Source organism: Rosa rugosa, chromosome 2 (genome assembly GCF_958449725.1).
Source record: "Rosa rugosa chromosome 2, drRosRugo1.1, whole genome shotgun sequence".
Classification (NCBI taxonomy): Eukaryota; Viridiplantae; Streptophyta; class Magnoliopsida; order Rosales; family Rosaceae; genus Rosa; species Rosa rugosa.
The window spans coordinates 72131286-72157326 of NC_084821.1; the positions used below are offsets into that span (position 1 = coordinate 72131286).

The 26041-nt window shown below is 38.8% G+C and overlaps 4 protein-coding genes across 6 annotated transcripts; 2 read left to right on the forward strand and 2 right to left on the reverse strand.

Moving 5' to 3' along the window:
- Positions 1 to 1590: 1590 nt before the first annotated feature.
- Positions 1591 to 3703, reverse strand: LOC133729990 (F-box protein CPR1-like). The gene is made up of 2 exons (XM_062157613.1): positions 2425 to 3703; positions 1591 to 2166 (listed from the first exon to the last, which is right to left on the reverse strand). The coding sequence occupies exons 1-2, from the start codon at positions 3606 to 3608 to the stop codon at positions 2127 to 2129; spliced, it is 1224 nt and encodes a 407-aa protein (XP_062013597.1). The 5' UTR covers positions 3609 to 3703; the 3' UTR covers positions 1591 to 2126.
- An 11741-nt stretch (positions 3704 to 15444) lies between these two features.
- Positions 15445 to 18306, forward strand: LOC133729992 (tonoplast dicarboxylate transporter-like). Its single transcript, XM_062157616.1, has 6 exons — positions 15445 to 16045; positions 16434 to 16911; positions 17009 to 17052; positions 17229 to 17324; positions 17457 to 17967; positions 18062 to 18306. Exons 1-6 carry the CDS (start codon positions 15620 to 15622, stop codon positions 18097 to 18099), a joined length of 1593 nt encoding a protein of 530 aa, XP_062013600.1. The 5' UTR covers positions 15445 to 15619; the 3' UTR covers positions 18100 to 18306.
- A 137-nt stretch (positions 18307 to 18443) lies between these two features.
- Positions 18444 to 21292, forward strand: LOC133729991 (tonoplast dicarboxylate transporter-like). Its single transcript, XM_062157614.1, has 6 exons — positions 18444 to 19169; positions 19299 to 19776; positions 19855 to 19898; positions 20004 to 20099; positions 20180 to 20693; positions 20807 to 21292. Exons 1-6 carry the CDS (start codon positions 18651 to 18653, stop codon positions 20842 to 20844), a joined length of 1689 nt encoding a protein of 562 aa, XP_062013598.1. The 5' UTR covers positions 18444 to 18650; the 3' UTR covers positions 20845 to 21292.
- Positions 21293 to 21402: 110 nt separating this feature from the next.
- On the reverse strand, positions 21403 to 24778 carry LOC133729993 (uncharacterized). Of its 3 annotated transcripts, none has more exons than XM_062157618.1 (3): positions 24520 to 24777; positions 23572 to 23729; positions 21404 to 23484 (listed from the first exon to the last, which is right to left on the reverse strand). In XM_062157618.1, exon 3 carries the CDS (start codon positions 23382 to 23384, stop codon positions 21912 to 21914), a length of 1473 nt encoding a protein of 490 aa, XP_062013602.1. In that variant the 5' UTR covers positions 23385 to 23484; positions 23572 to 23729; positions 24520 to 24777; the 3' UTR covers positions 21404 to 21911. The 3 variants fall into 3 exon arrangements, with proteins under 3 accessions (XP_062013603.1, XP_062013602.1, XP_062013601.1); XM_062157617.1 differs by having other exon boundaries at positions 24386 to 24777; XM_062157619.1 differs by having other exon boundaries at positions 21403 to 23499; positions 23636 to 24778.
- Positions 24779 to 26041: the final 1263 nt, after the last annotated feature.

Sequence of the window (26041 nt, forward strand, 5' to 3'; positions counted from 1 at the left end):
ATAGGTGGCCTAGGAAAACCGAGGGTTATGCTTGGGTCGAAAAAGTTTTTTAACTCGATGAGTTTTTTATTACGAGCCGTTGAGGGTTTGGCGAAAGCGAACTTATATTATCTATAAGGGAGTTGTTATCAACACTCCCCACAATATTATCACACAAAAAGCATGAACCATGACTACATAACTTTATTTGTAAGCTATAAATTTGTAATTTTTTGATTGTAGTGTCACACAGTCACACTAATGCAACATTTAGAGCGTTATACATTATTGTAGTTTTACATGAATTGAAGATTCACAAATATTCCAGCTAAATATTTGATGCTCTGGAACATAATAAAAGTTCTCCAAAATTCACCACGCCTACTCCATTATTGTTGTTTTTGGGACTATGAGTTTACCTTGACTCTTAAAAGATATGGGGCCAAAGGCATAGAATACAAAAGCTGGAATAAAGTTGGTAAACTACAAAGGGCTTTCTTTGTAACGTGCGTGTAAACTGATCTGTAAAGGAGACGTGAAGTTTTAACTTCTATCTTCTTGTTAAATGGACCTATTTCTTCGTTGCTTCCCCTTCTTATTCTCTGCAGTCTACACCTTGCTCTAAATTTTATGTCCTTCGTTTTCCAGTTTCCATGCTCTTTTTTTTTTTTTTTTTGCAGATACCATTCCTAAACCACCAAGTATGATAACTTAATAGTTGCCCTTGGTCTGTTATGATCAGTCTAAGCAGGCATACGTTCATATATTATCGACTTGGTCGTTTATATATGGTAGCGAAATCTAAGCCACGTATGTTCTATTAAGTTACCAACTGAACATAGTTCATATCGTACCTTATAAAGCCATTTATGTTCAATTAAGTTACCAACTGAACTTACCTTTTAACTATTTCATATCTACCTTATTCGCATGGCAAGATTCCAAGTAATAGTAATAAGGTATGAGATCAAGGGATTCTACGATCAACCAATGCGTATTTGTTTCATCAGACTAACCTTTGCAAAGCATCCTAGTTCACTTTAAAGCTTTGCCTTTACAAAATTCCATGACTTATTAGATTGTAGGCTGTCAAAGCTTGAGTAGAATATTATTTCAGTGGATAATTGATATGAGATCACAGTGATATTTTGAAAAATGGCTTTATTTAGACTCCAAGGGGCAAGGGGTTCTCAATCAGTCAATCTGACCAGAGAATTTCCAATAGTTCGTCAACTAGATGACTAGAGAAAAGCCAGCCACTCAATAGTAAAGAGTATAAAAAATGACCTCATCAATATTCTATGGAGAACAGAGGCACCCTAAACGGCTCCATTTCTGTGATTGAGGCACTGCTCCGAGTCAAAATGAAAATTTCAATCAACATTCAGATGGACTACTGTCTTCTTCACAGGAAAAAGAACAGCATAAGACAGAAGGAAAAAAAAAATAGATGGAGTCCCGGTGACACAAAAGTAGTAAAAAGTGACCAAATTCGAGTAGCTTTTTTCATTTTTTGCTACACTGATGATCCCTGATTCAGCCGGGAACCAGCAACGAGTAAAGAGAGACGTATGCAGTTCATTCACGACGATCTAGATCTAAGCACATAAATCAGATCTTAATGTTGATCATAACATATGCTTGTCCACAATTTTCCAAAAACTGCTTTAGTACATCAGCAGAAGCTATAACTGTAATAACTGTATAATCAACAGGTTTGAAGCTCGTGTATACAAAAGTTCAAAATAGAGCACATCATTACATTCAAAATGTATTCTATAAGATTCTACACCAGAAACTGTATCTGAAAATGGGGAGACACTACCAGTCAAGTTATCTTACAGAACGTGCCTCTCTTTATTCTTGGTTCGATAGCTGTGGTATGTGGAAGAAATGTGCACCTGGTATGCTTGTGATCAGATCAGGTGCACATTTGCTTGTGATTAGTCTACCAGTTCTAAGTCTTGTGAGGTATTATGCTCTAGTCATTTTAGCTCACTCCGATGATCGGTGCAAGTATGATCCGGATCTTCATCTTCAGCCCTGAGACAAAATGTGACAGTAGATACACTATTGCAGCTAAACAGCTCAAGGTACCTTTTCTGATCTTATACACAATATTGCATCATGTTTCTGTTGTGTGTTGCCTAAAGCACCAATTTGAAGCCTTCTGCTAGGAAATCATCCCTGATATATACAAGGACCAACTCATGAGGTACTGACTACCAATTCACATCCGAGTAAATACAAACAATGTTGCAACCAAACAAGTGATATTTACAAGATCACATCAACATGTATTTTGAATTAAACAAGAAAGTTTAATGACTAGGGAAACAGATACTCTGTAATGTTAGCAATGAATCGAAATTATGCCTTACTGCATAAATTAAAATTCTGTGCGAGTTCACACACACATATATAAATAAAAAAAATGCCACTGACCTCTTCTTATTCTTTTTTCCCTCTTTTTCCTTGTCTTCTCGTTTACTAGGATCAACCGGAACAAGGGTTTCCGCACAGACTACAGCCTCAAATAAATCTGGCAAGCCGCGAATCTTAATTTTATTGACCATCTGACTTTCCAAGTCAAACCAAACAAGATCTTCATGGTTTTGTTCCAGCAAAACTTGTCGACCATTCTTTGAATAAACCAGAGGCTTAATACTCTTAGGCCTTCTAAACCCTTGAGCCTGTTTCACAGTAAACAATTTACACCAAGTCTCCTTAACCCCATACTGTTTGATAGTCCAAACATCAACACCCACATCTTCATACTTGGCTATAATGCAAAGACACCCTTGCAAATACCCCACATCAATCTGACACTTCCGGTCCATCTCCGGCATCGGCACCTCCCCAAATCTCTCCTTCTCTACATCAAATCCAATAACCAACTCGGTTGCGGGTTGATCCACTTCATGACTTCGCGTCACCACCCAATGCACAGATCCACTCACAAGAATCCCCATTTTTCGCGTGTAACACAGCACATATGGCATGTCATCCACCTTTCTCCACGCATTCATTCGCAGACTATAAACTTTCACCTCACTCTCAAACGACGCATAGTCCCATCCGATAAACTGCGAAATCCTGACCAATTTATAGTCGTCATGAACGGCGTCGTATCCCAGCCCGTAAACCCTAGCACCACACAAGCACATACCTTTGTCCCTCTTTCGATCCGACGGCAAAGACGGCAGAATCCTGTACTTTTTAATCCAGGGGCTCCACAACGCGATGTCCTCCGCCACGTTGCAGATGCACAGCAGGCCGTTGCAGGACCCCAGAACCCTAATTCGGTTGCTGTAACACATGAGCGGGTGATTGAGCTCGACGGCGTCGTTTAGCGAATCGAAATCGACGCAATAGAGGTCGGAGTCCTTACGGAGGATAAGAGTGAGATTGGATTTGGTCTGAGTGGAATGAAGGAGGTGGAGGTTTTTGAAGTAGGAGCTGTCGATTAGGGACCGCCATGGTTTGGCGACGGACCTGAAACAGAGGAGGCGGCCGACGTGGAGGCGGGAGAGGATGTTGATGATTACCTCCGGCGGGAGCTCGGCCAGGACGGCTTGGATTTGGCGGTGCTGGGCGTCTGTGGAGGATTCTTCTTCTGCAGATTTCATTTCTTGGTGGTTGTGTGAAACTGTGAATTAGGTCAGGGTCAGTGGAGTTTGGAGTGGGGGAAAGTGTGAGTGGCGTAAGGATGAGGGCACCGGGTGGATAGAAGGCTGTTTTTACGGAATTATCCTTTCTATTGTGTTTTGGGATGTTATATTTCCAGTTTTCCACTCCCAAAAACTTCTTCGTCCAGTTCCATGGACATATGAGTAGCCAGAATTGCCCTCCGTGCATTTTAAATAGCACAATATTGAATGTTGAAAACTACCTCAGATTGTGTAACTTTCTTCTTTAAAAGGAAAATAATATCGTATTTATACGGCTTCACTAACATCAAAATCTTTTAGTTCCGGCAATAATTACTGTATCTCTACTTTTGTCTAAATGAGGTACATAGTTCCAACGAGTAAAATGAAGCTTAAAAGTCACTGCTCACTTATCTAGAGTATTAAAACATAAAAGTAAATACATTGCCCTTATTGATACTACATGACCCAATCTCTAAACTAGTACATCTGTCAAGGACCGCAATTGGTGTACTTCAATACTAGCTACCGGACTGAGCCTGCCACGTATGTAACATCGAATAGTTCATTTTGTATAACTTGTTTCAACTAATCGGTGAAAAACAAAAGTATTCTATAACAAATAATTTTCTTCTTTTTGGTAAAAGACCAAATATTTTTGAAAAAAAAAAAAATAGTATACTAACATAAAAGAAGAGGTCTTAGGGTTTTCTCCCTAGCAGCGCCGTCGAAGGCAAACAGCGGTGCCAATACACCGAGATCTTTGGGGTTGGTGTACGGTGCTAATCTTTGGGGTTGGCTTACAGCGTCGAGCCCAAGAGCGCGAGCGGCGAGATTGTTTGGTGTCTCATAAGCCAAGTCTGATTGTAGGGAGGCCGGTGTGGATCGGATCTGGGTGAAGGGGTAGTGAATCTGGTGGTTGGTCGTGTGCGAGCGACTGCATGTGATGCTCCTGCTGGCGGCACGACTTTTGATGGGGCGAAGTGTCTGACGGTGGCAACGTTGCTGCTGGCTGCTGTTTGGTCGACGTCAGAGGTGGTGATGGCGGTCAATCACGTCTGGGTGCCCAATATTTAGGTGTCTAGATCAGAACGCTAGAGCTTTTAGCTGGGATTCCTTTCGACCCATGGTAGAACCCATATGGGGTTACTTTCCCCAAGGATTTGGGACCCATGAGGTGTTATGCTAAATACTTTGTTCAATTTAACAGTATTCAATATTTTGGGCGTGTTGTTCTTAATTTTGGGTCGATTGATCACTTTTACATTCTATGAAGAATCACAGCGTGATCACATTGTGAGTACCACAATTGCGTGCCTTGGCGAACAATGTGTTGCAGGCTGTGACGAGTCTAGAGGTGTTTGGTCTGCCATTTTCTTGCATGCCCAAATTGCAGATTCTGATGGTTTGGTCCCCAAATCTCAAGATCATGGCAATGGTCTCATTGTTGGTAATTATCTTGAGGAGGCTGGGAGTTTACCTTTAGTTTTTGTTAGTTTCTTTATAAGTGATTCAGAGCAGTATTTTATTGTACATGAACAACTTGCTGGTGTAGGACATCTTCTGGTTTGTTCTAGCTTAGCTCTGGCTTCAGGCCGTTTGTGGCTTGTGTTTACTCCCATGATTTTCCGGGATGCCATTCTAAACGATTGTAATTGTTAAAAGTTTCAATGAATTCACATTTCAAAAAAAATAAAAATAAAAGAAGAGGTCTTACATAATAAAAATGACATATAAAAAATAAGTTTTTGATAATTTCATATGTATAGTTCATCCTCTATGTTTGTTGGTGATGTGCCTTTCAATCAAAGGTTCGTTGATTTGTAATATTTAAAGGGGAGTGAAATCCACACTCCCAATTTCATAATCCACACTCTATGTTTTTTTTTTGTAACTTGAATCTTGTATTTACTAACTTAAATTTTGTCTTTTTATGAGAATTTTGACCAAAAAAATAAAGGAGTGTGAATTACAAATTAGAGAATGTGGATTTGACTCCCTTATTTAAAAACATGATTATATTTTAACTGTTTTTAGTACATTCATAAACTTGATCAATCTATTTTGAGCTAATTTTCATACTATATGACTTTAAAATTATCTTATTATATTATAAATCGTGTTTGGCAAATTAATTAATTCGCAAGACACCTTTATAGGATAGAGATTTTTGTATCTTCCCTCAATCGGCCCCTCATACAATGTTTATGTTACAATGCTAAATTTTCTAATAGAGCAAATGGATTTTATTGTTGAAGAAGTTACAACAAATGCAATTAAGTAGGGTCAACTAGGAACGTGAGAAGCATTTTTTGACAAAATCAAAACAATTCACATCCTTTTTTTTTTTTATGACAGAAACAAAACAAGAAAACAAACTACAGAGAGAAACCTCTAGGCACTCCCCCACCCAGCTGATCCAAATGGAACACATGGGACACAGAAAGGGGGAGACAATGGTGCCAAACTGCTGCAAAACGATTATGAAGATCAAAGTTTGCTAATTTGTTTGCCACAAAATTAGCCTCCCTGAAAATATGTCTGAACATGATGAAAGAGAAAGAAGAAGCAAGCTTCCAAATATCCCCCCAAAGTCTTAATCCGCCAAGGAGTAGCTATCTTCTTGAGAATACAATCCATAAGCACTTTAGAGTCTCCTTCAACTACAACTCTAGAAAAGTTATAATGTTGAGCAGCATGTAATGCATCCTTGAGAGCTGTAGTTTCTGCAATGAGAACTGAAGCAGGTCCCAGATTCTTAGAAGCAGCAAAAATAGGTTGACCATCAACATTCCTAAAAACAAAGCCAAGAGAAGCATTATCCTGCCTCACAGAACCATCAAAATTTATTTTAATTTGATTATGATCTAGAGGATTCTATTTAATATAAAAGTACTTAGAAACCTTAGTATCACACACTTTAATATTAGCTTTGCAATAGTTAGCTCCCAGAGTAACAGCTCTGAAGAAGGTTTGAGAAGGGGAGGGAACTAACAATTCACATCCTTAATATATTCTTTTTGGCTGAAAAAGAAAATCACGATTGAATATACAGTTTTTTTTTCCTTGAACAATAATATAAATAGTCATCTAACAGCAAATGCCAAATACCAAGTGGGAATGACTGAATGAGGGATGATCGAAGTCTTTCACCAACTACAGCAACATATAAAGTATAGCAGTAATAGTGTAATACTTTCCAATGGTCGGGGGTTGTTTTGGTAATTGCATAAAAGGGGAGTGCATGGCGGCATTTTAAAAGTGGAAGTAACTATTTCCGTGCGGAATAAAGAAGTTCCTTTCATAAAAAAAATAATAATAATAAAAAGAAGAAGAGTAGTTCAGACTAAACGGGGAATTGAAACCTTTGTTCGTTGGGAAGTGGGAGCCACGTGATGCTCTAAAGCCGATGAGATCCGCTGTCGAGAGACCACGCGGAAGGTTAACGTGGACCTCCCAAAATGAGCAACACGACAAGTCGACAACACTCAATTTGCTACTTATGGCTTATGGCTGCATATGGGAAAACTTCTAAGGGCAAGTTCACCGGGCTTGTTCTTGCCCGGGCACCACGTCAAAAGGAGGCTGGGGGGGGGGGGAGGATTTCGGAACTGTTCATCGTTCCACCGGAACTGGGGCAAAACTACAGGGGGAGGCCCAGGGCACCAACTTGGGCACCATGGTGACTGAGCCCGTGACCGAGGCTGCCAGGCTGGCCCAAGAAGAGGAGAAGAAGGGAGACGCGCGTAGGCCAAGACGTGAAGGCAAAGCGCTTGTCTTCTAGCGGCGACAGCGCAGCAGGCGCGTTGGGTGCGACAACTTTGTCGTCTAGTGGCATGGGGGTGCAGTTGGGGTGTGACGTGGCGTGTAGCCGTTGGTTTCCAGTCCATTTTGAATGCAACGGTCCACATATCTGGACCGTTGATTTTGAGTCTTGGGATGGATCTGACGGCTTCCATTCTCTACCAAGAGGTTTAAAAAATAATAATAATAATAACCGTTAGCATTACAACGGTAACAAAAAAAATATAACCACAATTTCCTATAAATACCTCACTTCCTATTTTACTTCTCACACCAAAAAAATCATCTTTCTTCCTCAAAATTTTTTGTTCCTTCTCCTCATAGCTTTCATACTTTTCAAAAACGTTGTCGGTGGTGTACATGATAAAAGTGTCGGTGAAGTTTTAAATATTTTCACACTTTTCAAAAACTTTGTCGGTAGTGTATATGTGATAAAAGTGTCGGTGGAGTTAAAAAAAAAAAAAAGAGTGTCGGTGGACATATAATTTGTCTACCAAAAAAATTTTCTTTGATTGCATTTTAAAATTGTTTATCAATACTATTTATTTACATCATACATTTCTCATTTTACAAAAACAAATTAATAAAATATTCGATGAACAGTAACTGACTGGTGACCCTGACCCAACGGGTGGAAGCAAAGATCCAGTGGCAGTGAATAGTGTCCTGCCCTGGTGACCTGGTGACCCAACGGGTGAACTTGCTCTAAGAGCATCTCTTAATGGAATAGTCAAAATATTTGTGTCAAATTTGAAATTGAAGAGTGATGTGTCGATTGTCATTTTTGATAAATATATTTCAGTTAATAGGTTAAATTTAAATATTATTATATTATTTTTTTAGAATATTTTATAACAAAAATAAACCATTTTTTCCCAACGTCTCCCACTTCTTCTCTGTTTTTTTTTGCTGTACAACTCCACTTCATCTCTCTCTCGTAATACACTGGTTTTGGTCAATTCCTTCTTCTTCTACATGTTTCGAACCCCAATTTCTAGATATGCCACACTTCTCATAAACTCAAATCACAAAAAAAAGCTTAAATATTTGGTGCCAAACAAAAGCTCATCAAAATACCATCCCAATAAATCCTACTTGCAAAATACCACCCACCATTTTCAAATCCCGCCACCACTGAGACAAACATTTATCATGAAGGTTTTTCATGAGTTAATTTGGTATGGGTAAGATGAAAGAGAGAGAGTTTTAGTCTGTTATTCTCTTATGATTTTATTAGAATTCTAGTCGAAATCGAACTCATCCATGGTGAAGAGCTACTCGTGGTGAGGAGATCTGAGTAGGAATCTGAAGGGTTTGGTCTGGGTAGGAACTAGGAAGAACGATATAGAAGAGAAGAGAAGAGAAGAGAGAGAAGGAAGAGAGGAAGAGAGGAAGAGAGAAACAATAAAAAAATAAAAGACAGATGATTATGGTTCTGTCAAATTTGACAGCCCTGGTCGAAATGACTTATGGGTTGGAGAGGATTTACATGTCTTTTATTACCGTTAGAGCATGAACTTGACCCACTCCGTTGGAGATGCTCTAAGAGGCTTAAATTAATAGAAAATCTTTTATGTAAGCACACGTCGGTGCTCTAAATTCTCACAATAATGTATTTGATAAATTGAAAATAGCTGTTTAAAAAAAAAAAAAAAAAAACAAATCTCACTCAACCTAACTTATAGAATCAACTTATTTTTTAGAGTAGCACTTTTAATTTCAAGTTAAAATAATACACTTTGTTACTGTTTTTAATATTATAAACACTTTGAAAAATTTAATTTACCAAATATTCAATTGCTTTATTTAACAGTCACTTATTCTAGTATCATAGCATAAACTAACTTAATTTATAAACACAGCCGTACCATAAACAACTCTCTCTATATATTCTTTCTTGAAACTTATCGGAAAAAAATAAAAAAATCTCTCTCTTGAAGTCACTTGCTCTTAGTTTCTTCAATCATAAACAATTTCTTTATTCAAAAAAAAAAAACAACTTCTATTTTCTACTCATGACTTCATGTCCAAAACACCTTTCATGTTGATTGAAGAAATTCTAAGAGTTTTTTTTTTGTTATGTTAGAGGAAAATCAAACTCTTAATCTAATTTAACTCTAACTCGATTCTCAACCCACTCTCATCTGGACTAAAATAAAGGATAAAGAAATTCTAAGAGTTAAAACAGAAAATAGATGACAAAATGGCTACCTAATAAAAAAAATACTTCTACAATATTTTGAGGTTAGTTCAAGTAGTGATGAAAGTTTGAGAATCAAAATTAAAATTAGATTAAATTAAGAGTTTGACCCCCTTTAATGTAACAAAAAGAAATTGCTTCTACCAAAAGTGTCATTGAGCAAAGGCACTCAGAATCACATGAAACGGGCCTATGTTCGAGTACCGCTTCCAAGCTCCAATCACACATTGTGCCTAAAGCCCAATTGATATTGGTAATTAGAATCATTAGAATGGCAATTGAAGAGGGCCGTGTTTCGAATGAATGTTGTTGGTTCTTTCCCTGCAAATATATATTAGGGTTCACGGTTTAGCCCTTTAAGCATCTATATATTCAGGAACTACAGAATTCAATTCTTCGAAGGCCCGAACAAACATTCGTTAGTTTTCTTTAGTTAGTCTTCAGTACTCAAATGCTTTACGCAGTCGGCAAAACTGTCTTTCCCGCCAACACCATAAGTTGCTAGAGTTGCTAGTCAGCATATTGTGTTTGATTGTTTGAAGGAACAAGTATGTACGGGCCATTAGCTGGTCTTCAACTCCCTTTTTCAACCTGAGGCTTTAACTTCGAACTACTCAAATCGATCCACTACTGAAGCCAGCGATCTCATCGTCCGCTCGGCGCTTCCTCTCTGGATCATAGATGGTGTGAATGTGTGATTGCAAAACCCTAACCCTAATTGATGCAGGCAGTGCGTGTGTGAGGAGAGATAAGGTAGTCATCTTTTTCAGGTAGGGTTTACGTTTTTTTTGGTTTATTGTTTACCTTTTCTGAGGCTTCTGTGTGCTGTTTGATGTGCTCATATTTTCCTATATTTCTTTGTCTCTTAATCTTAGTATTTATGCTTAGTCCTCCTTATTTCGAGTCATTTATGTTGTTATAGTGTTTTTGTAGGCTTGTCTCATAAAGAGAAGAAAAGAAGTTAAAATGAGCTAACTAGGATTAAAAGACGCCCAGGTCCCAGAATCTGTCTGTGCAGAACATCCAACTTCCTCGAATTACTGGGAGTTACTCAGATCGAATCAGACAATGAGTCTTATATCATTGGAAAGCTACGGATGTCAACTTTCTGTAGAATTTTACGGATCTCGATTTCGATTCTTCTAGAGCAAGTTATGATTATTTGAGTGAAGATAGGTCGGACAGGAAATCTGCTCGGGAATTTACAACCATTCGTGGAGAACTCAAGTTCCGTGGCACAAGATCATCAATCCTAATGTTTCAAGAAAGTTAATTCAGATGAGGATTCAATGAGGAACTTATTCCTACTTTTACAAGAGATATTTCAAGCTTTTCCCATTCCAAATGAAGAAAGAAATCCAAATCCAAGTCTTACAAGGAAACATGAAGCCAAAGATGAGCAGAAATCTTCCCTATATAAGGGAGCACGAATTTACATGAGAGGGGAGTCTCGGGAGCACAATGTAGACGCCTAAGGAGCAGAGACGACTCATCCATCTTCCCCTTCTTTTCCCCTTCCATTCTTTTTATGTTTTTCCTATGTTTTACTTAGTTATCTTTTGTTAAACTTTTTCTAGGGTTAGGATGATGCCCTAGCATGATTGTTTATGTTCTTTGATGTTTTATTGATGGATTTGTAGTTTCTTTATGATGAATGCTTAATCACTATTTGAATTGATGCTTTATGTTTAAGTTCTTTGATTGATCACCTTAGGGCTTTGCATATAGTAATTGGAAGACAAATTTGAAGCAGAGATGCAGTATAATTTGATTAGCTTCTTGTGATTAAGTGTGGTAAATTACATTATTACTTGAGAAAGACTAATGGTTTGCTTGATTCCCTTGTTTTCTAAAGCATAATGAGTCTTGCATGTTAAATTTATACCTGAGAAGGATAAACTGCATAGTTAGGATATAAGATCTTTACCCGAGAGGGAAAGCATCATACACTTAAGGAAAACTATGGTCTAGAGTACCTGAGAAGGACTTAGATACGAGAATTATCATCTAGAGAAACAAAAGAATCTGTTAATTGCATTGAAACATAAATAGGATTGTTAATTAGTGGTTGATTCCGAAACCCTAGGTTTTATCATTATTTGTTTCTTTCTTTCTGTCTTTAATTTTCACATTATTTGTTTAGTCAAAAACCTTAAAACCATATTTTCTTTAGTTTGATTGTTTATATGATTTTGTGTTTGGATTAATTAGGTTAGGATTTAAATTGATTATCAATCCTCAGTTGGAACGACCTCGTACTTGCACACTATACGAACGACGATTCGTGCGCTTGCGAGTTTTAATTAAAATTTCACAACACTGTTTGGGATTTGGGTTTCGTATTTTTTTCGTTTCTGTGTTTCGAGTTAACCATACGACATTCGAGAGTTCGAGTAATATTGGTCATTATTGATTCGAATCTAGACCAGTTCATCTCCTTTTTATGCGACCAAAGCCATCAAGCTAGAGGTAAGCAATGAGATCATTTCTCCTTCTCGATCCTATATCGTTTAGCTGGCTGTACGTACGTAACTTGTAGCAAGTTTGGTGCAGATGAATCGTTTTCTGTAAAACCATGATGACGAGGATTAAAATGTTTCTCTAGCTTTCATTTTCAAGTCAGAGTGTATCATAAGAAAAGACCCACAGAGTCATTAATGTCCGGCTAAGCTAGCTAGCAAGTCAGAATTGTTTATGTACTTTAGAACAGAGGACGAAGCTTCCCCAAGTCACACAGATTCAAGCTATTTTTGTCTCTGGTGGTGAATTAATCAACTAACTGATGCCTGAAAAATAATAAGAACAAAGATTTGCCTATTATTTCACATGGCTGATTCACAAAGGTATGCCTATGAGTCTGAAAAAAGGTGTTGAATTCATCTATCATTTTCTCTCCAACGCATATTGCTACTAGGACGGTATTACTCACCAAAAAAATTATGATCCGTTTGACATTGTTTAAAAAAAAAAAAAAATTGAAAAAGTAACTTTTTTTTTTAGAATGAAAATTGAAAAAGTAGCTATTGACAGTTTGACACTCAAGTATGTAAAATCTGTTGAAATTAGAAAGTGCTTTATAAGAAAGCACATGTTTGTTATTGTTACATAACTAGTATTCTAACATGCGCGCACCTTCATTAATCATCAAAAAATTGCTCCTACAACTGCTTGAAGTTACATTTAACCACTTTTTTTTTGTCAACTGGCGGTTTTAATTAAATATATTTGATAGTTCTAAAAGCATGTTAAACCAACATGTCTGTAGATTTTAATCGCAAAAATACTAAAGGAATAATTGTTTGCTGCTCCGAGAAAACAGGTGAGAGAGGTCTAGGGTTGGAAAGACAGAGGCTGGCGTTGAGGCCTGTCCGGCGGCGCTCCCGCGTTGATGGCGGCTTCCTGCCCCGTCGACGAGTGGTGGGTGTTGCCGGACGGGTTCCTGGGGCTCTAGGATTCTTCTTTTTCTCTGGGTTTAGGTGCTCTTGGCTGTGTAGGCTTTTTCATCTTTCTCAAGCAGCGGCGCAGACGTTGGTGAAGGGTGCTCGGCTATCGGCGACGGGAAGGTGTTTAGTGACCAGATCGTGGCGGCGGCAGGCCATGGATCGTATGGCACTGGTCTTTTCTCTGAGGCGTGTGGCTGGGTGGAGGATAGAGTGTTTGAAAGGGATTCTCGAATTGATGGGAGGCCGGATTGGTTTCAGATCAATTTGGGATGGATTTGCACAATGGTCGGTAATGAGTTTCAACCAAGGAGGATGGTGGTGGCCTGAGATCCCAAGCTGGTCGTGGCAGAGTACTTGGCTTGGGTGTCTTCGGTGGGGTGTGCTCACTTGGCTGCACTCATGGTGGTTTGCCGTCGGTCTGTTGTCAATGGTGAGGAAGATGGAAGTGGTTCAACATAGCCTGGTACTTTGTTTTATTAGGTTTCAGTTTTTTATTAGAGTTTTAGTTTCAGGTTTTTGGTTAGGTCAAATAAATTGTCCCTACTCAATTGAGCTAGGGTTTGGAGGTTTTGGTCGTGATGTGGAGCCATATGTATGGTGTTACTCCTGGGAACAATGTGTTACAATTTCGATGCTGTTTGGTTATCAACAGAAAGGTGGATTTCCCTTGCACGTGGTCTGGCGGTATATGGACACGGTGTGGAAGAGGGTGGAGTGGTTCGTTTGGATGTTGGTGACGAGGTCGTATCGGGACACTCGGGATTGGTTATCGTTCTGTGTAGCCTGGGGTGATAGGTGTAAAAATTGGTTAGGGGTTGGACCTTTTCGGTTCATGGAAGTTACTATTAGTGACGGACCCATAACTAGGGATCTTGGTAGGAATATGTGTCGTGGTGTTGATACCACAACCGGTTATTCCAATGCTTTGTAATTTTTTTGGTTATTAATGGATTCTATTTCTTCTCAAAAAACAAAAAAAAAACATGTTAAACGAGGTCCGTAATGAGGTTTCCTAACATTGCTCTTTTGATACTCAAATCCATTAGCATCACATGATGATTGACTGGTGTCACATGATAATTGCCACATATCCCACTCCCATGTGAGATGTATGTACCAGTAGTTAGAGAAGAATAGAATTGCGCCCATGTTTGTGTATTGTTATTAATTCGTGCATCACTTTCATGTACAGAATCTGCATTATTGCACAAGATGATTGTGTTCTTAGTCCCACACGTTCCTCTTTCTCTAAGATGTAGCCTTAGCCAAATTCGAGTGCAATGATAATGCATCCACCAATGACCAACCACTCAACAAAAAAGAAGAGCCATACAGAATGGATCGACTGCATATTATTGCTCTATGAAATGACGATTTTGTCTTCTGACAGAGACACCAAGTTTGGCAATAACCAGGTGTTTATATGATGATCCAATCCTAACCAGTGATCATATTAGTAAAAGGAATTAGAAGTATGTTAATGACTTCGATAATTACATACAAGATAATTGAGTCCATTGGTTTGAATTTTCAAGTGAATTATTTGAGGTTCACGGGGCCATCCTCTTAGGTTTTATATGAATTATTTGGAGAGACGTCCCCATTCGACAGGAACACTAAATCAACAGATTATGCAAAGTTGCTTACGTGTTAACTCAATCTTGAGCCAGACAATCGATTGCAGCCCGCCACTTGTATAGACACGTCATCTTAAATCCATGCTAATTATATTAGTATATCCACATTTGATATAAAAAAAAAAAACATATTTTGAATTCATGTAAGACACGTCATCTTAAATCCATACTAATCATATCGACATATCCACATTTGATATAAAAAAAAAAAACATGTTTTGAAGCATGTAAGTTGTTGAAGTTTCACACAACTATATTCACTTTTATCAGTTAAATAACTTAATATACGGAGAATTGAGATCAAAACTTGAAACTTACATAAATTTACTCATATTTTTTAACACTAGATGGATGCAAAAGCCACTGCTAATTTCGAAGAATTGAGATCAAAACTTGAAACTTACATCAATTTACTCCTACTTCTTAACACTAGATGGATGCAAAAGCCACGGCTAATTTCTTGATTACCAAGTAATTAGAAAATCATTCCTGATGTAGAGCGTAACTTGCCAAAGCTAGTATCATCTAATCCCATGTTTGAGGAAGAAATAAGAAAATAAAAAGGATGAGGAAAAGAAAAAAACAGTGGTTCTTTTGTGCCCATGTGGCACTGTTTGTGGACTATTGGCCCTACCAAAATGGAGTGAAAGACTGTCCAAAGGAGAAAATGTCATACTTTGCCGCGTTCCTGGATATAATTTCTACAACCCAGAGCACATAAATGACATTTATTAGTAGCAATCATCCAGAATAATCAAAGAATTAAGTCATTTGAAGTTTTGAACAATTCTTTAAAAGCAAAGAGAACTTGTCTACTACTTCTTTCTAATCCCTCATCACCACCAATAATTAAAGTATAAAACCAAACCATCTCTTCTCGATCTCATTCCATCACGCTAACAAGTAATGGAGGATCACAATACGATCTCCGATGACCCGAAAACCCCACTTCTCCCAGTTCACGACCAAATCCACCGATCACAGAGCTTTCATTCAGCTCTGAAATCCATCCTCACACCCAAGAACTTCTACGTAGTCTTAGGACCTCTTCTGTGCGCAATCATATGCGTTTTTGTGAAGATAGAGGGGCCGGTGAGTAGCCGGAACATGCTGGCAGTGCTGGCTTGGGTTTTCGCTTGGTGGCTGACGGAGGCCGTGCCGATGCCTATAACCTCCATGGCTCCTCTCTTCCTCTTCCCGCTTTTCGGAATCGCTTCGGCTGATGATGTTGCTCACTCTTACATGGACGATGTCATAGCTCTTGTTCTCGGCAGCTTCATTTTGGCTCTAGCTGTTGAGCATTACAACATTCACAGAAGACTGGCCTTGAATGTGAGCTTCCAACTTTCGTTTTCTCTCTGTTTTGGGGTTTTTAAGCATTAACCAAATAGATCAAAGCAAAAGAGTTTTCATTTTCGTGAAAAATTCTCAAAGAATTATGAGAATCGGACATGATTGTATACTTCGTGTCATTTTCTTTGCATTTTAGTTTGGATGAGTGTATGTTCTTTAGCTAGGGATAGAATGCCAACAACGCAATGCATAAGATTAAGGATATTATTTAATGTCATTAGCAAAAAATAGGATTAACCAATTTGAAATTTTGAATTCTTAACTATGGTGTTAAACACATAGTTCCTTCAATTATTTGTTTTTTTTTGTTTTTGTTTTTGGTTTTGGACTAATTATTTGAGTGAATTATGCATGCGGGCCTACACAGATTACAATACTCTTCTGCGGGGATCCACTGAATCCTCCCCTGCTCCTCCTTGGGATTTGCGCCACGACAGCGTTTGTCAGCATGTGGATGCACAACGTGTCAGCTGCGGTGATGATGATGCCGGTGGCGACCGGAATTTTGCATCGTTTTCCGGTGGGTCTCGACCAGTCCGTCGTGTCCAGCAAGTTTTGCAGAGCTGTGGTTCTGGGGGTGACGTACTCCGCTGCCATCGGAGGGATGAGTACTCTGACGGGGACAGGTGTCAATCTGATATTGGTTGGAATGTGGAAGAGCTATTTTCCAGAAGAGGACCCGATCAGCTTCAGTACTTGGTTCCTCTTTGGGTTTCCTATGGCTTTGTTGATTTTCCTGGCCTTGTGGATCATACTTTGCTGCTTGTATTGTTCCAAAAGTTCAGGCCCTGCTCTCTCTGCTTATTTGGACAAAGCCCATTTGAAGAGGGAGCTTGAAATGTTAGGTATCACACCCTCAATTAGTGTTCTTTGATTGAAGTAGCTATATAACTTTGTTGTTGTTGTTTTCAATCAACTTATAAGTAGTGTTCATGTGTTTAGGTCCAATGGCTTTTGCTGAGAAGATGATATTGGCTGTGTTTTCGGTACGTAAGTATGTAGTTAATTTGAGGCTTTGAGTGCATGCCTTGAATGAAGCTCTCTTGTTTATCACCGGCTGTATACAACTATGTGTTTATTTGTCTAATTCTTTATGCGTTAGTTATTCTATAAAAGCGAGTGAAATAGAATAACTAGAACCATGCTGTGATTCTTTGTGCAGATATTGATAGTTTTGTGGATGACAAGAAGCATTACAGATGAGATCCCTGGCTGGGGAGCCCTCTTCAATGGGCGTGCCGGTGATGGAACTGCCAGTGTGAGTATTGGCCCTTAATGATATTTTCTTCTTTCTCACCGGTCATATGTAAAGATAGTCTTTTCACTTTTGTTATTCAAGTTCGATTTTAGAAATTGAAGTGTGACTTGGAAGTTGAAACCTGTAATGTAGGTTATGATGGCAACATTGCTGTTCATTATTCCTAACAAGAAGCAACAAGGTGAGAAGTTGATGGACTGGAACAAATGCAAGAAGCTACCATGGAACATTGTGTTATTACTAGGTGCTGGTTTCGCCATAGCTGATGGGGTTCGAACTAGTGGCCTTGCAGAGATACTATCCGAAGCCTTAGATTTCTTGGAACAAGTCCCCTACTTGGCAATTGCACCAGCCGTGTGTCTCATAAGTAGTACCATCACTGAGTTTACATCAAACAATGCCACTACCACACTTGTCATCCCTCTCCTAATTCAGATAGCGAAAAGTATGAATGTGCATCCCCTGCTTCTTGTGATTCCAGGAGCCGTCGGTGCTCAATTTGCTTTCTTGTTTCCGACTGGAACCCCTTCGAATATAGTTGGGTTCACCACTGGCCACATTGAAATCAAAGATATGATCAAGGTTGGCTTGCCATTAAAGATTGCCGGAATTGCGGTGCTGACACTTTTGATGCCTACACTTGGTAACATTCCTATTTCGTCTCTCTACCACCTTATCTTTAGTAGTTGTACATGATTTTGTATCAATATGTGATTGCTCCATTTTGGCTACTGCAGGAACTTATGTATTTGGGACAAATGAACCAGTTCAATGATGCTCAGTTGGGTCTTGGTACAGAGGAGTTAATGTATATAGCTACAGTATACAGATACTGAAGAAAAGGAAAGAAGGGGCAGCAGCTTACTTTGCTTCTCCCACATTCTCTCTGTAATTTTTGCATTACTTCATTGGTTGCACTGTTCTGTGTATTTTCGATTTCTCACCTTACATATAGTAATTTCCAATTTGGTGATTCTCTCTATTTCTTCGGGCCCCTTAATTTCATTCTTATGCATTATCATGACTTGATGAGTTGATGACCATGCTGAAAATTTTCTCCAAATCATTATTAGAACTAAAATTGGAAATGTAATTCCATACAATTAATGCCACATTTTTTTCCATATGATTTTGTTTCTTGAAGAAATCTATTTGCCTTTCCTAAAAAACCATTACCTGCACTTTCGCACAGGAATGAGGGAATGCAACAGAGGAGCGCAAATGACGCTCCCCTATACAATGCTACAGTGTATAATAATCACACAGCCACAGAAAAATTTGATGTTCTTGGATAATGAAGTTCATGACTCTTAGGACCCCAATTTTATGAACAACGCAGAATGGAACACTACGAAGCAAATTAAACAATACCATTTCCTCTCATCTCGTCACAATAAAACAATCAAGAAGAAGAATCACATGGACAGTCCCACCACCCCTGAGAAGACCCCACTTCTCCCAGTTGAGGATAATTCAATCCAAAAATCAAAGAGCAGCTGCTTCTGTTCGTCATTAAAATCAACTCTAACATCCAACAACCTGTCCATTCTCCTAGGACCTATTTTGAGCACCATTGTGTGCCTTTGTGTCAAGTTCGATGGCAATGTGACTAGCCGGAACATGCTAGCTGTGCTTGCTTGGATCTTCGCCTGGTGGCTCACAGAGGCTCTGCCTATGCCAATAACATCAATGTCTCCACTATTTCTCTTCCCATTCTTTGGCATTGCCTCCGCGGATGATGTTGCACACTTGTACATGAACGATGTCATTGCCCTTGTTCTTGGAAGCTTTATTTTGGCTCTTGCTGTTGAGCATTATAACATCCATAAAAGATTGGCCTTAAACGTCAGTACTACTTCCTTCCTATTCTAAATGTTAGTTTTCTACCTCGAAATAGTTTTTAACTTTAAGACATTTCATCGAACATCTTACTTTATTTATTATTTCTGATTTCAATTATGCATTACATAATAGATTACACTGTTATTCTGCGGAGATCCTCTGAATCCGCCATTGCTGCTTCTGGGAATATGTGCTACCACAGCTTTCGTTAGCATGTGGATGCACAACGTGGCAACAGCGGTGTTGATGGTGCCGGTAGCCACCGGAATCCTTCACCACTTTCCGACGGGTCCCAACCAGCCAGTCGTTGTGGGCAAGTTTTGCAGAGCTGTGATTCTAGGGGTGATATACTCAACAACCATAGGAAGGATGAGCACTCTCACTGGGACAGGTGTGAATCTCATATTGATCGGAATGTGGAAGAGCTATTTTCCAGAAGCAAAGCCGATCACATTCAGCACCTGGTTCCTTTTCGGGTTCCCTTCGGCTTTGTTGATGTTCTTCACAATGTGGGGGATCCTTTGCTTCTTGTATTGCTCGAGAAGCTCGGGCCAGGCTCTCTCTTCTTATTTCGACAAGGACTATTTGAAGAAAGAGCTCGAGATGTTGGGTAAGACCCCTCAAACTATTAGTCATCGACAGATGTTTCTTGTGTCTCATTGCATTTCTTAAGTGGTTGATGTACCAGGTCCAATGGCTTTTGCTGAGAAAATGGTTTTGGCTTTGTTTTTGGTGAGAATCAAGAACGTTAGTCTTTTATAGTATTGAACCATTGATTATGTACAAAATATGTTCCAAATCTCATCTCATTTTCTGTTTTTTTTTTTTGGTGTGCAGATGCTGATTTTCTTGTGGATGACAAGAAGCATAACAGATGATATTCCTGGCTGGGGAGTCCTCTTCAAGGGGCGTGCCGGCGATGGAACTGCCAGTGTGAGTATTAAGAGTAGGAGATCAGTAATTTTGTCTTGATATTAACTTTGGTTTTGAAGTGTGACTTGTAAACAATGTAGGTTATGGTGGCAACTTTGTTGTTTATTGTTCCAAGCAGAAAGCAAAAGGGTGAGAAGTTGATGGACTGGAACAAATGCAAGCAGCTACCCTGGAACATCATATTGTTACTAGGTGCTGGTTTGGCCATAGCAGACGGAGTCCGATCAAGTGGCCTTGCAGATATATTGTCGAAAACATTGGATTTCTTGGAGGCAGTCCCATATTTAGCTATGGCACCTGCTGTGTGTCTCATAAGCAGTACCATCACTGAGTTGATTACATCCAACAATGCCACTGCGACGCTTATTGTGCCTCTCCTAATTCAGATGGCAAAAACTATACACGTGCATCCACTGCTTCTTATGGTTCCCGGAGGCATTGGTGCGCAGTTTGCTTTCTTGCTTCCCACATCAACCCCCTCAAATACAGTTGGATTTGCTACCGGGCACGTTGAAATCCGAGATATGATCATGGTTGGTTTGGCATTAAAGATTGCTGGGATTGCTGTGCTTTCCTTTTTGATGCCTACACTAGGTAAGATTTCCTTTTCTGTTATCAGCCAACTCCTAACTAGATAAATCACTAGTTGTACATGACTTTGTATCCATGCCATTAGACTCATGACTGATTAGTTTTGGCTATTGCAGGAGCTTTTGTTTTCGGGACAAATGCACGAGTTGGATGACTTGAAAATGAATGTTATAGTGTCTTGCAAAAACTTGGGCACAAGAAAATGCATTGATGAAAAGCAATAGTGCAGATGGACAGGTGAGGAAGTAGACTTTCAGAAACTGTACGCGGTTGCAAAAATAGCAAGGAGTACTGAAATGGCATGCAAAACTAGCAGTCTAGCACAAACCACAATTATAGAAAATCTAAAGTAATAAAAATTAAACAAGCATCAAAATTCATCTACAGTTTGTTTAGACAATTATTAAGTTCATATTTAATCCTCAAAATTCATCTACATTATTGGATCTAAGAGTTCAAAGTTTTTTCTTGGGGGAAATGAATCGATCAATCCTCAAGGAGAGAGATCAATTATCAATCCTCAACTTCTTGCTGTTAATGTACATTACTACCTCAAAATAAAACCGTTAGATGGGTAAATTCTCATCAGCACACATTTCCTTCAACAATCTCTCAAACTGATGATCAGCACTGTGCTGCAAGAGAATATGTTGGGGTAAATTCCCTTCAAAGCTCTTGTTTGAAGAAAATCAAGTATACATTAGAAATTAATATGATTGTCGAGACATCAAATATGATTGTCGATACATCCACACACTTCCATAAAACAAAATTTTCAATGAAAGTCAATAACGGAATATGAGATGGAAGCTACAAACAAATCAAAAAGACATACTTCAGATCCATGTACAACAACTCTAAAACTGAAAACACGTGAATGCATCCTGTCATTACACTGGCTACTGGTTAAGTTTATTTAAAACAAGGGAAGATGACATGGTTTTCATCCTCAACATCAATATGCTACAAATATGAAATTGCTGTATCTGGACACTTCATCACTACATTTGATATGGCTCTAGTCTTGCTTATATCCCTTGGTGGATCTTCTAATACTGAAGGTCTTATGATGCTTCTTCTGCGTGTTGTTTTTGTTATCCGCTTATGGAATATCACTTTGTTGAGAGACGTTTCCCTGGCTTAAGTTTTCTGTGCACTTCTCTTTCATAGAACTCACATTTAGAATCCACATATTCTCCTGTTGCATACCAGTGCATGCACTTACAGAACCAACCTTTCTACAAATTCACCAGACAAATCACTAGGTTCAGTATTCTTCCTTCTGTTATCGATTTCCAAATCACGTACATCATGAATCAAAATACTGGAGGGCAAAGAAGCAGGATCTAGCTCAAAGGATCCTGAGGGAACACCAAATCCTTCATGACCAGTCATCTTGAAAGAGGGAATTCGATGAGAAAATCTATAAAGCTCATCAGGTTGTACTTGAAACCCATGCTGCTCGGTTTGCTGAAATAAACTAACAAATCCTTTTACTTTGCCTAAATAAGAAACTCCAATTCCATCACCTTCCACAAAATCTGACAAGACTTCAACAAATTCATATTTGTAAGATACGTGCTTTTCCGGCTCAGAACTCCACCCAATATCCCAATTCTGGTAGATGGCCCAAGTTTCTCCCTTCCTAGGATATACCAAAACAGAGCCTGTAAGACTCCCTGTTGTGGCGTGCATCTGATGAGAAAACATAAGGTGATCCGTAATTTCTGCAGAGTCTCCAAGTCTGAACTTACCGCAAGCAACTGGCAACTCCTTTTCACACCAATCAATCTCACCTTGGTCATCTGGATCCGCGTCCAGCCAGCTGACTTTCAGCTTAAATCCAGGGGTGAGGACCTTCTTGACAATAGCATAGAATCTGGGCATGCCATCTGCTGTATCATAAAGAGCCCATGTTTGATTAGCTTGACAAAGATTTGCCAACATGTCTGCATCAACTACAAACTTATGAAATTGAGGATCAGGAACCTCAATGCTCTCCAGAGTGGCTACATTTGCTGCAGAACTGACATCAGCTTTGAAGTTGCTTTCCTCTTTATCTAGCATGGTGGCTTCCTTTGCTTTTAACTCAAATTCTTCTGTTTTCCTCTTCTTGTTTGGAAAATTTTTATCCAGAGGGAAACTAACATTTTCTCTTGCCTCTTTCTTATGTACACCAGCAGCTCCAATATTCCTCTTCTTCTCAGCGACACCAGAAGATTGACCCTTCCTCAAATCTTGTGAGGCTAAGTTTGAAGGACCCTGTTTTGGAGGCTCCACAGTATTCGAAAATTGATTCCTGAAAAATTCTGGATGAACATCGTTCTTCAATTCATGAGCCTCAAATGCTTTCTGACATATTTGACAACAAAGCAATCGACCCAGAGTATCACTGTAGTATTGAAATTTTGCGCAACAAAAGGAGCACTGTGTCCAGAATGTGTTTGGGGGGTCCTGTGGACACTGTTTTGGAGGCTCTTTATGGTTTGGACATTGATTCCTGAGAGCTTCTGCATCAACATCTTCTAAGAATTCACGAGCTTGAAATGTGTTATGGCATATTTGACAACGGAGCAACCGATCCAGAAACTCCGTGTAGTATTGAAGTTTTGCCCAACAAATGGGACACTGTGTCCAGAATGTGCTTGGTTTCTCCTGAATTTCTGTATCAACACCGCTCCCTTTGCGCCCCATAGATGATTCAGAAATGAAAAGGTTCCTTAGTTTCTCTCACGAGAGTCACCTTCAGAATATACACACATCTCACGCGAGTTCATTCATTCAAAATTTTCATCTGCATGTATTCAAACTAAGCAAGTAAAGTAAATTATTCCCAACAGCTAGATATACTTGTCTAAATAACAGGAAGCAATAGATTTACCTGCCATTTAGTATCAAAACTATCTGATGGAAAGACAATGTTATTATAATATGAGAGCAACAACCTGGCTTCTCCCTTCCAAAATGTTCAGCAGAGCTCCATCCTCAGATCCACCCAAAAGGCCAAAACTACAGGAGGTCAACCCCCCGATCTTAAACCTGCAGGCCGGATAAACACTCGAGGAATCAGAAATAATTGACCGTTTGGACATATGTATACATATAACACATATAAATGTACTTTTCAAACACAATTTATTTACATATGAGCGCACGCCCCTGCGCGCGCAGACATAATCATAATATGTATGCAGTGGGAGAAAATTTCATATAATCTCACCTCTCTTGAAAGCACCTGCTGTAACCGATCCAGGATAAAATCTTATTCAAAAACACTGAAAACTAGAAGCAGAACTACTAAAGAGAGTGTCACTCCCATAAGTTCTCACATAGACGTGACCAAGTGTCAAGAATTTGTTACCAAAATTCCAATTTTGTAATATATGCCCATTTTGGTTTGTCATTTAGGGAATTTTCCCAGATCAAACTGAAAGAGAAATAGCATACCACATTAATTAATAACAAAGTTCTTCCAAACGTGAATTTTAAATAGATCGAAAAGACCCAGATATCATATTTAATCCATCCACTCACTAATTAATCCAACATTTATGAACAAAACACTTCTCGATACCTTATTTAATTCCCATATCATTTTAATAAAGCGAGTCAATTTATAGGGAAGTTTCAGCATGCTAATAAGGAAGCGAAGGCAGATAACCAAACAAGCAGAGGCGTCCGTTCGGGTAAATTACCAGGAAGCGAAGGGCAATTACGTAATTACGCATATGTCCAATGGAAATCTAGGAATCTTGCCGACGAGGTCACGAGGAATTGCGCACAGAGAGAGAGAGAGAGTGAGAGAGGACGAAGAAGAAGAAGAGCTTACTGGTGACGGATGTGAGGGCTTTCTTTCGCTTTGAGAGAGAGACACTGAGAGAGCGGAAGAGAAAGTGAACCAAAAATTTGGAGGCGGAGCGGAGGAATGGGAAAGTCCTCAGTTTCTCTGAAATTGCAATTTTAAGCTCCAAAATTCTGATGGAGTGTCTCTTCTCTTTTTGAGGTTTTTTTTGTAACTTTTGCACTGGGGGCTTGTTACGCCTATGTGTTCACTCTAATGAGGTACACTTTCCAAACGCAAAAAGAAAAAAGAAAAGAAAAGAAGGGAGTTCCAAGTTCCAACTACGTACAAATAAATATCTTTCTGAATTCATTTTTTTGAAATAGATAACAGCAATAGATTATCAATGGCAGAACACGACACTTACACCATTTTTTTAAGCTTAATCTCATAACTTCAACGGCCAGTCAAACAACAAAAGAATTCAGATAAAACGACAAAATGATAAGTATCTGTTAGCTTCTGACCGAATTAGCTGTTGATAGAATGTTATCCACTTCTACTTAAAAATAAATAAATAAAATAAAAAAATCTTGCTAAGCTAGTAACGATGGATATCTGGCCTAAGCTCACAAATCTAGCATTTTCGACTGTAATTAACACCTAAATCTTAACTCTTCAACCCTATCTCTAGTATTGGCCTTCATAACTTCAGAGTTATTTTTTTTGGTCTATCGTAACTTTGAAGTTCAGGCATTGATTTATCACAGTTAAATGTTATTGGGTCAATGACCAATTTGGTTTTCATCGACTACATATAGTTCTTTCTGCACTTTGGTCAGAAATTTCAGCTGTTAGACTTCCTTATTCAGACATGGAGGATAAGCTGGTGTGGTTGGATTCTTCTGATGGGAGTTTATCTTTATCTATAGCCTATGAGTTCAAGAGGAGTAAACAGGCAATCGTTCTTTGGGATAGATGGGTTTGGCGTCAATGCTTTCGTCCTCGAAACTCTGTTACTTTATGGAAATTTCTTCATGGTAAGCTTTTAACAGATGATCTCTTACTTCAGCGAGGCTTTTCTTTTGCTTCTATGTGCTCTCTCTGTCATGCATCTGCTTAGGCCTCATCAAAAAGTCCGCGGATCAAGTGGGTCGATGGAAGCCCGCCGGCCCGCAGGGCTTTTGGCCCGGCCCGGCCAGTCAAAAAACCCGCAAAAGCCCGCCTTGGTGGGCCGATGGAGGCCCGCAAAAACCCGGTCTGGCCCGCCAAAAGCCCGCTAGGCCCGGCCCGTAAAAGCCCGCAAAATATTATATATATATATATATATATATATATATATATATATATATATGTATGTGTGTGTGTGTGTTTATATATATATATATATATATATATATATATATATATATATATATATATATATATATATATATATATATATATGTATGTGTGTGTGTGTGTTTATATATGTAGATATATCTATATGTGTGTGTGTGTTTATAAATATATATATATATATATATAGACACATATAGATATATATTTTGTGTGTGTGTTTATATAGATA